This window comes from Prionailurus viverrinus, chromosome F2 (genome assembly GCF_022837055.1).
Source record: "Prionailurus viverrinus isolate Anna chromosome F2, UM_Priviv_1.0, whole genome shotgun sequence".
NCBI lineage: Eukaryota > Metazoa > Chordata > Mammalia > Carnivora > Felidae > Prionailurus > Prionailurus viverrinus.
This window is the reverse complement of record NC_062578.1, coordinates 19282728-19294132: the sequence shown is the minus strand read 5'-3', so window position 1 is coordinate 19294132 and position 11405 is coordinate 19282728. Positions and strand designations below refer to the sequence as shown.

Here is an 11405-nt window from a genome sequence, read left to right as displayed (position 1 = left end):
TCAGGAAAGATGTTCCCTCAAAGGAGTGATGTTTAAGACTCTGAGTTCAGCAGTTGGCAGTGGTTATTATGTGTGATTAGTTTGAAGGAAAAAAAGGGAAGGTAAAAACGTTGCAGCTGGACTAATTCTTAAGCTTTTCCTAAAGACTTTAGCTGTCTCTTGATCCCTATTGACCAAGAAAATAAATTTTCAAAGTAGGTGCCTCTATACACTGACTGAAGAGACCTCAAATTGGTAATGCCTTAATTTTTCTTCCTAAATAGGGGAAACTCTATGTTCCTTACATACACACATGCACACACACACACACACACACACACACACACAGAGCTGTTTTTCCATCTATCCACCCACAGGAAGTTTCTACAGCCTCATTAAACTAGACTACTAAAGGTTGTTCAACAAATGAGCCCAGGCTTGTCTCACTCCTGAAATCCAGCTGTGCTTACAGGAACCAGGGACCTTGAAGTGCATTGATTTTGACCTTTTACTTCCTAGAAACATTGTGTGGGCCACCCACTCTGTCTAGTGTACATAAAATCTTTGCTTTTGAAATCAGTTTTCCAGTCCATTAAGTGCTGGTGTGTTCCTGGGGCTCCGTTCTCTTTTGACTGCACCCATTCTCATTGCGTGATGCCATCTACTGCCTTGATTTCTGTTGTGTGCCATTGAATCATTTTTATGTTGATGGTGCTCAACGTCTCAGATGTGTCCCAGTCTTTTTAAATTCTACATGCCCCCAGATGAACTCAGCATCTTCTCCTCATTCCAAACATAGTTCATTACCAGGTGTTTAGGCCAGAAACCTGACCGTTGTCTGAAACACTTCCCACTCATCTTTAATTATTACCCATCTAGGTTCCTCTTCTATCCATGCACTTCCTTCCTGTCTCATGTTGACCACTGCCAACAGTGTCCTAACCATTCTCCTGGCCGCCAGCCTTGTTCCTTTATGATCCATTTTCCACAGTGAAGTGAAACACCACCTTTCTCAAATGCAAATCTTAGTATTTACCTGCTCAAAACTCTTCCATGTGTCTCACTGCCCTCTGAATGTAAGATATCTTATAATACTCTTTATAGTTTGACTACATGTGGTATGGCTGTTGCTTACTTCTCATCTGCATTACAGACAATACTGTGCATCCCCTCTATTCCAGCCATGCTCAATTGTTCATTTCACTGGATACACCTTGTTATTCCTTGTCTCTGGATCTTTACACATGCTGTTGTCTCAAAATAGTCTTCAACCCCTTTCTCCATTGCTATCCCTAATTCCTTTCCACCTTCCCCAATTTCACCTGAATGACCCCCCTATTCCTTTAGATTGCAGGTTAACCAAAGCTCAAGAATGCAAGGACACTGTCCCACTACTGCTGAGTCCTCAGAGTCTAATCTGGTATTACAGAGTGGGTGTTTGGCAATTAAGCATTGTTGAGTAAGTGTTAGATGAATCTGGGTGGAAGGTTTGACATTCTCAAAAGCCTGTGGAAATGTCCCCTTTTCCTAAAGGAGGTAGAAAAATTACCAGTTCATGTGTTATATCTCTTCTCTTATCATACTCTGCCTCTTATCATACTCTGTACTGACATCACATGAGGATGTACTGCCTGTCTCATCCCTGGAGGCTCCACTCAAGGCAAACATTTTCCTGGCCTTCCAAAAGTTAAAGGAAGAATAACTCATTGCTTAAGGAAGTATATCTTAGGGAATGTATAGTGCATCTGAGGTCACACGAAAGATTTAAATCTAAGTGGGGAAAGCTACCATGAAAACAGCATGAAAATCATGGTTATCCATTCTCTTGTAATTGGCAACCCCTTGCTTTGGTTTTATCCCTTATCTTTCTCAACAGTTCTTTCTTGTCTCCTTCCTGCAGTCTCTTTGGCCTTGCCCCTTAACTTAGGTGTTCTTAGGTGCTTCTTTAGAGGCATCCATAGGTTCTCCTCAGGCAATGTGACCCATTTTTATAGTTTTGTAAACCCATATATTCACATGAATGACAAGTTTGTATCTTTAGCCCTGTACTTGGCCTCAATGTGTTCTTGGCATTTGAGATCAAATAGGCAAGTACACTTCAACATATCTACACTGTAGTTATCATCTTCAAGAGCTGATTTCCCCTGTTCTTCCTTTCATTGTTTTATAGCCGCCCCTAGACCCAAGCCATGAGCCTGGGGGGCATTCTTGGCAATACTTTATTGTCCTCATCTATGTGCAATAATTCCATAAGAGCTGACAATTCTAGCCCTCAAATAAGTTTTGATTCTATCTGTTCCCTCGATTCCAGAGTATACCAACTATAGTTAGATTGTGAATCTTTTTTGCCTTAATAAATCTAAATAAGACTTTATTTTTATTTTTAACTCCTACAACAACTTCCTAACTGGTTTCCCCATTTCTAGGTTTTCTCATTTCCTGTGGCTACTATTTCTGCAGTTTTACTGGCTGCCAGAGCAAGCTATCCTAACATCAATCTGATAGTGTCATTCTACTCTCTACCGCTGAAAATTTTTAGTAGCTCTCTTTAGCAATGGCTCTCATCCTTGGATATTCCTCAGAATCAAATAAAAAGCTTTTCAGTAAGTACTGGGGTCTACCTCAAACCAACTGAATCTTAATCCCAGAGAGTAGGGTTTAAGTATCTGTATCTGTGATTCTGATGAGCCACCAGACTTGAAGACCACTGGATAGAACATGTGATTTTTCCTAGCCCCATATATACCCACTTCTCTGCCCCATCAACTGCCACATCATCTCATATTCTACATGTTCTAATAATAAATACATTTGTTATCCCCATGCACACTCTGCCCACTCAGAGTTCTATACTAGGTTTATTCTGTTGCTCCCACTAAAACCCTCTTATTTGTTTTTGTTTCTCAGTTGACTTGATCTCATCTTTAAGGAACCAGCTGAGGCATTACCTCTTCCATGGAATCTTCTTTGACTTTCTGCTCACCCCACCACTGATCCTCATCCAAGACCAGATCTCAGATGGGTTCCCAACTGTTCTTTGGTGCTCCCATAGTATCCTAGCTTGTAAATGTCTTCATCATTGTGCATTACCACATTTTATTTAAATTAACTGTTCATATGCATATTTCCCCCACTAGATTATGATATCTTTGAGAATAAGGGTCTGGCTTCCATGTCCAGAGGGCAGAGATTATCAGTCAGGGACACCTGGAGGTGGTGGCATGAGTTAGGGCTGAAAGCTATCTGTCTATAGTAGTGATGTTAAAGTGGGGGTTGTGACGAGCATTTCTAGAAGCGCTTTTTGTATGGGGTTTTCAAGCCCTAAAAATTGCAATAACTCTGGAGCTGTGTTAAGAAACACAAATAAAGCAAAAGAGAAAGAAAGAAAGAAAGAAAGAAAAACACAAATAAAGTAAAATGAATAAGGGGAATCAAAGTGAGTGCCAAGAGATTCAGAGTTCATGTGTGAAATTTAAAACAGGAGATAGAAAAGCAACCTGGAGAAATCTCCTGATATGGGCTCTAGCTGTTTACTGGCCTTGGCCTCTGTCCTTGTCCTCCAAAAGTGGTTATAGGAGTTGACAAAGCAAACTCTAGCCTGTCTCCTCTGAGCTCTTTTCTTGACCAGACCTCAACGTTGGCCTATAAATACTGCAGACTCTGAGTACAAATGATTTCCTCCACTCCAACCCACTCCCACATTAGAAGACATGAACAAACACAAACTTAGTTTCTAACAGTCAAGGCAGCATCTCCATGATGATGGCCCCAGCCCCGTCAAGTTCCTTCCTGGGAAAGTACAAGACTGCCAAAAGCAGCCAACTTTTTTTTCCAGCCAACACTTGAAGATAGAGCCCCTGTCTCCCAGTCTCAGTGGAAGGACAAAAGTCAAACTTCAATAAGCACAGTTAGCAAACCCAAATGAGTTTCGCATGGGTTAACTCCCCTGTCTGCTTTTTATAAATTTCCATTTTCCCGACTCTTCTCAAGCTCTGGCAATTCGCAGCCTTACTTTCCCTCTCTTCCTTTGAACATGCAGTCACCTCTGCACAAATCAAAGATGAGTTCAGTTCAGAGTTCTTATCTGCTGCAATAGTTTACCATGGATTAAAATCTATCCGCTTACTACTTTAGTTAGTGCCCAGGTTTGTAGGTCTTTGGTAGCATTTTTAGCAATATACATTCCGATATCCTGGCTGATCTGATTCCTGAGGCTGATGTGGCACTTAGGAGAGTGATTGTCTCCAGGAAAATGTTAGGGGGCAAGAGGCGGACAAAAGCTGAGCAAGTGAAGGCTGGAGGCAAATTGGCTCGGATGAGGGCATCAGGGATGACATATATTAAAGAAAGACTATCCCTAATAGAGAAAATATTTCGATCCTCAGTTAAATATTTTTGAAGATATTCTTTATCACAAGGATTTTTAAATAGAGGAATGTTCTGTTCTCATAAACTTACTCTCTTGCCTACTTTCTTTTCTGCGCAAAAATGTACTGTGTTTTAAGCCTTTAATTTGTTTCTACCTATAAAAACCGGTAACGTTTGTGAAAATTAGTCTTGAGTCTCTATGCACATGAAAATGTTAATGTAAGAAAACTTATTATATTAGTTGATTTAGGAATGTAACTCCATTCATACAATCAGAACTTCTTTGTTTATTCTTTAGCCATGTTCTTGCCTTTAACATTGTTTCTTTCACAGTAATACAGGCAATTTTATAATTTAACCATATGCCTTTAAAGGTTCAGAAACATAAGATAAGGTATTTGTTCAGACAAATAAGATAAAACAGACAATAGAGATACTCAATAGATTTACTTAGATCCATTCACTTAGCTTCAGTGCAGAATATATTCCAGAAGCGAGCATACATCAAATGCAAAATGGATAACCTTAATTGGGTTCAATAATTGGATAAATGGTCCAACAATTTTCATTGCATATGATCTGGGGCATGCATTTCATTCCTTATTGATCTGCTTTATTAAATTAACATATCAGTTATTTGTTTGATAGGAACAGGGAAGATAATCATAGGAAGGAGCAGTGGTAGAGGATATGCTTCTTGCTGCTGCACAAAACACACATGGCAGGTGATGATACCAAACAGCTAACTCCCAGAGAGACCTAAATGGCACATCTTGGCACATGTGGATAAGTATAATGTTTATTAATCTAAAAAATGAGAAAATATTATAAAAATATAAGAAGTAGAAAACCCTACACAAGTTAAAATACAGAAAAATTTTAAGCAAAGTTATTTGAATCAGGCAATATTTAATGTATCAAATAGTAATCTTAATAACTGGGTATAAAGTAATCTAAACCCAGGACACTAACCATGTCAAAAGGCAGCAGACATCCTGACCACCCCAGAATCCTTTGCCAGGGTTAGTGTTCTCTGATTACACCTTTAGGCACCCCCTGGTTACAAGAGTACTTGTTTATTATTGATATTATAAAAATAACCATTCTCTAAGTGATTACACATAGTAAATAAAATTAGAACTATACATAAGGATTTGAATAATTGCAATTTCTTTAAGGACCACCTGGAACTTCTGCCTGCTTCACAGACCTGTAGGGGAGAAACAAAACAAAGGATAATGTGCTTAATAATACTTCTACAGTGCAGCATAAAAAGAAAGTTAGGGACTTTAATGCTTTCCTATACCCTGTGTGAACTTTTACCATGGCACTGACCTTAGGTCCTACCTTTATCAACTGGATTTTGCTGCCAGGATGTCAATTTCTGGAATCTGTATAAACCTTTTTTGTATATATAATTAGAAGTAGATATTCTACAGATATCTTGGACGATTAAAATAGAATGGTTGCTCTCTAAATATGGCCAATGAGAAATACTTGTGAGGTGTGTACACATTTACTATCTTGAAAGGAATTATGAAAGCTGAATTTAGAAGGCTAGAGAGGCATAAGATAGATTAGGCTGCACAAGTCCTTTCTTCAGCACTGGAACTATGGTGCCCATATTTCTTGACTGAAAATAATTCCTTTATTTTTTTTCCCCCAGGAGACTATGATAGGAGGGCAAGGGAAATATCCATGCTCCTAGAATACTTGATAATACCTGTTTCTTCTGCTTCATACCTGAGCTATATTTAATATTTCTGATTCACTCACCAGACCATAAATACTTTGAAAGAAAAATATGAATCTCCAACTTACTTACAGGACTTGAAAGTATACTTTGCACATGGTGTTTGCTCAGTAAGTATTTGTTTGATGGTAAAGAGGGAGAGGAGAAAGGAAGAAAGAGAGGAAAGAAGGGAGTCCAGTTATTTTTGCACATACTTTTCCCTTTCTGGAATGCCTTACTTATTCCAACCAACCCCAGCTACCTCCTTTATCTAACTAACTCCTACTCCTTTAGGACTTAGCCTTAAAAACCACTTTTCTCAGTCCCCTTCAACCACTAGTCAAGGTAGAATTCTCCTGCTGCGTGCACTGATCTCACCCTAATGCCTATATAACGATAATCAGGAGTCTTTTATGTAAACAATGTTCAGTGTGTGATTTCGTCACATGATAGTGACATGTCATTCTCTGGCGTAGTTCCTGTTTCATTGGAGCTCTTTATTAAATATGAATCGGATGAATGATTTACTTATTCAGATCTCTTGGGTAGAAGGGCCGTATACCTGCAAGTCATACAAAGAACACGTAAAGGACTAACGAAGAGAACAACATGGTTTTTGTGTTCCTACAATGGTAGAATTATTATGTGGAAGAGAGATAAAAATTTTTTTTAATTTTTTTTTAACATTTATTTATTTTTGAGACAGAGAGAGACAGAGCATGAAGCGGGGAGACACAGAATCTGAGACAGGCTCCAGGCTCCGAGCTGTCAGCACAGAGCCCGATGTGGGGCTTGAACTCACGGACTGCGAGATCATGACCTGAGCCGAAGTCGGACGCTTAACCGACTGAGCCACCCAGGCGCCCCGAGAGATAAAATTTTTGTCTGTTTTACAGAAAGAACCAGAAATAAGGCAACTACAAGGATCCAGATTTTGGAGCAACAGAAAGTAATTTCATTTAAAGTAGGTTTTGAACATTTTGTACAACTTAAGCATTACTGTTTGCCTACCTGTCTGCTTTTGTCACCATACTGTATGTGACATCCCCATGACTTATTTACTTCATGATCGGAAGTTTGTGCTCTTTGACCACCTTCACCTATTTGCCCAATCCCTGACTCTGGCAACCACCAATCTGTTTTCTGTACCTATGAGCTTAGTGTTTGTTGTTGCAGTTGTTTAGATTCCGCATATAAGTGAGATAATATGGTATTTGTTTTTCTCTGTCTGACTTATTCCAATTAGTAAAACACCCTCAAGTTCCATCTATGTTGTTGCAATTAGCAAAATTTCATTCTTTATGGCTGAATAATATTCCATTGTATATGTGTACCACATTTTCTTTATCCATTCATCTGTCGATGGACACTTAGGTTTTTTCCATATCTTGTCTGTTGTAAATAATACCACTGAACATGGGGATACAGATATCTTTTCAAGACATTTTTGTTTGTAACCATCCAGACAGTATTCTGCAGATGTAAATATATGATCGTGTATGCGTCTATCCATTGTATATAACAAAAAGTGAATTATATTTAATATACTGTTTTGTAACTCATTTTTCATGTAACAGTATTATAAAATTTTTCCACAACAGAATATATATAGATATAGATAGATGGATCCAGTTACTATCAGTATAAATATATGTATTTATCCAATGAACATATATCTCAACCTTCATAAGATGTACAGTATTCCATTATATAGATTGCTATACTTTTTAAATAAATCATCTTTTATTGGTCGTTGGGCTGTCCACATTTTTCTACATGTTTTCCATGTTTTAATATAAAACATTTTTTGTTTTATTATAAAACATGCGCAATGAACATAATATTTTGCTAACTACACAGCGATGCATTGCAGAAATTATCTCTTTAGATGATTTCTCAATATTAGGTTGATGAGCAATTAGACCAGAATAAAATTGAATGAACAGCCACAGGAGGTAGAATACTTCCTATTATTCAAGATGTTCAAGTGAAGATTGCATGGTCATTTCATAGGGGCATTCTGGAGAAGAGATCAGCATTAAATTGGGAGAGAAGCAGATGGTTCTTTCTAAATATGATATCCTGTGATTCTGTTATTGCTAAGGACAAACTCAACCTTTCGCTTCTCTCTGTGACATACGTGGGAGACGAAACTGCAAATTCTTCATCTTACATATCCAGTTCATACAGTAATCTCATGCCCATGGATGTAAAATTGTTCTGAGATTCTGTATCTCCAAGATATATTTAATGGTGTCACAAAGTTCATGATCTTCACAGCGGGGGAACATGTTTTCATCTCAAATATATCTGAAGTGGATTTTCCTGCCAAGGAGGAAGGATTCAATTCACTTCAGCATAGGAGAATACAGACTTCATGAGAAGCCTGAGATCCATAGAATATCACAAAAAGAAAAAGGAAACATTATGCAGAGTAGGAGGGAAGCCTCTTTCTCATGATAGGCCATGAGAACTGTACATTAAACAAATCCAAACTTTGAGCAGTTGAAGATAGCACCGATAATTACCTGACATTGGTATTAAGTGCCCTGAGCAAACATACCAGAGTAGACCAGTGTAGGACAAGAGGAGCATGGGACACAAAGGAGAAGATCAGCAGAACCTGCACAGTGAAAGAAAAAGAGAGAATATGCTGGACCAGGAAAAAAAATCTATTAAACACAATCTCCTAGCAGTTTAAACAATTTCTAGTGCAGGGTAATCAAAATTAATATCAAAAAAACTACACTTACAGTATATAGTGAGCTGCAATTACATATAAGTTAACTTGCTTCATGGTATGTATATTCTTATTCCATACACTGGTCATTTTCAATTTAAACTTCTGCTGATTTTGAAATAAATTCTAGGGCAAGATGCCCTCCAGCCTCCAGATAGTGTTGTGAATATACATGTGGACTTCAAGAAGATCTCACATAAATCACATTCATTTCTTAAGGCCAGCATGGGTTAGGCAGGAAAGGATTGCTATTCCGGTTGCTATCCTCACACAACTTAGTCAGGATTGGGTATATATACATCACAGAGTTGTTACGCAATCACATTTGCAATTTAACATCATCATCATCACAAAATTATTATGAAATGTATAAAAGTAGTGCATATAAATACATATACACTCTATTCATAATGCCTGGCACATAACATCACATGCTGAATGTAATTCCTCTGAATGCATCCCTGAGGGAAAAGAGCAGTGGCTTGTGGAACAAAGGCAAAGAGTATTCTAGTTTAAAAGAGTGGGGAAATAGAATGGAGGATAAAAGCAGATGAAATAAAGGGATTAAGGGACATGAGCCATTCACATTTCCTGAAGAGAAAGGAAATAGATTAAGTCCAAGTTTTCTAAAGCAGATCTTGGAATGCTCGCCCTGCATGGTGTTGTTATGAATGATCCACAAAAAATGGTTCTTTGGTTAAGGAATTTGGGACAGAAACATACCATATCTGCTTTTTGGAGGATCGAAATTTGTACACCAGCATATCAAAGGCTCTTAGAAGTCCTACATAACTTGATATTTATCAGTTGATAATAGATTTTCATATAATTCATTTTTTAAGACATCTGTAGAGATCCATTGGTAACTTCTGTTCCAACTGGAGTGAAAGACTCATATCAGTACAGTTGCTGTTTCACATAATTCAGCAGCAAAATTGAAAAAGCATGGGTTTTGTACTCAGACACACCTGAGTTCCAATTCTGGTTTCACCCTTATGTATATACATGACTTTGAGCAAGTTAGCTCAGGATCCCCCACGGAGGATGGTTATAAGGGAAACACCTTTGCAAGAGTCATTAAGCAGTAGGCATTTCATAGTTTTGCGGTATTCAAATTCAGATAAGTAGGAACTACAGAAAAATTTGGATCCAAAGTGGTGATTATATGTGGAAAATGGATGCTGAATAAAGCTGGAGAACTTGATAAACTTTTAGAAATCTTACACATGGAAGGGTTTTGAATAAAATAATGATGCATTTAATGATCTCTCTTAGTGGTTCTCAAATTTTAAGTGTATCAGAATCATCTGAAGGACTTTTTAAAACACAGGTTGCTGGGCTTTGCTATCAGTTTCTGACTTAGTTGTTGTGGGTTGCATTTGTTGTAATTTCCAAAGAGACGCGGATGCTAATATTGATGCTGCTGGTTTGTGGACCGCACTTTGTGTATCACTGTTCTGTATGGCATGGACTTTTGGGTGAAGGATGAAGCCAGATGTAGTTGCATATAGTTGAAGAGAAGGAGTAGCAAAGTGTCTAAGTACGAAAATAAAATTGAAGTGTAGGTTTAGTAGGAAATAGATAATCTTAAGGGTAGAAGGTTTGGGACAGAGAATGCATTACAGTAGTCTAAGATTTTAGAGTTGGATGCTATTTCACATTAGACAAGAAAAAAAATACATTGCCTTAGAAGATCGCTACATTTGAGAGGGCCAAAGAATTATAATAGTAAGACAGTGGATAAGTCTCCCAAGTAGGAGTTAAGTTTTCTTAATGATAAGATTGGGGCAGAGAGAAAAGCAATGACTCAAATGTAAGCACCCCACATGAAAGAACAGGCGTGATTGGTAGGATTACAGTGACAAGGAAAGAAACAGGACAGCTAGACAAATAGCATGTGCCTATAAAGGAGGGGAATTTCAGGTAGAATGATAATGCTACCTCATGGTGCTTAACACAGGGCAACTGAAAGAAAGAGAGTTTCCCCTGGGAAAGGCTATAAGGGAAGCTGTGTCTTCCAGGAAACATTTTGAATAAGACCAATAAATAAATAAATATAAATAAGGAGGGGCATGAAGAGTGTTCTTTGGATAGCACTGCCAGACAATCAGTTTGCAAATAAAATTCCAGTTCCATAGGGCACAGTGGAAAAATCTGGGAAATACATCCACAGTGCTTAAGAAAACAAATACATGAGGAGATTTTATTTTGATAAGGGGCAGGGGGGCAAGGCAAAGTGCCCAAGGATAACAGAAATGAAAGACAGAATTAACTGATCTCAAGTTTCTGAACTGAACTTTTTGCATGACCCTTACTCTTATATGGCAACTGACTTAGGTATCCAGCCTTACACTGCTTCCCTCTGTGAAACAGCACAGCTTATCCAGAGGATGGCCCATTACTCCCCATACCTACGGGGAGGTAAGAAATGAAGCTCCTTTGGTGGGGGCAGAAAAAGCAAGCAAAAGAGTAGCCATAAAGTCGAGAAATAAAGATAATATTTTGTTTACAGCATAGAACCTGCCTATTTTCTTCTTAAATGCCACAGGCACAGGTTAATTCGGTGAAAAACAGCCACACAAATCA

At 38.1% G+C, this 11405-nt stretch overlaps 1 protein-coding gene across 1 annotated transcript in view; it reads right to left on the bottom strand.

Annotated features, from left to right (window-relative positions):
* Positions 1-4752: 4752 nt before the first annotated feature.
* CF2H8orf34 (chromosome F2 C8orf34 homolog) overlaps positions 4753-11405 on the bottom strand; it is a 402422-nt gene continuing 395769 nt past the window's right edge. The window contains 2 exon segments of the mRNA XM_047842390.1: positions 4753-5557; positions 8643-8702. Coding sequence (XP_047698346.1) covers positions 5550-5557; positions 8643-8702 — 68 coding nt within the window. The 3' untranslated portion in view covers positions 4753-5549.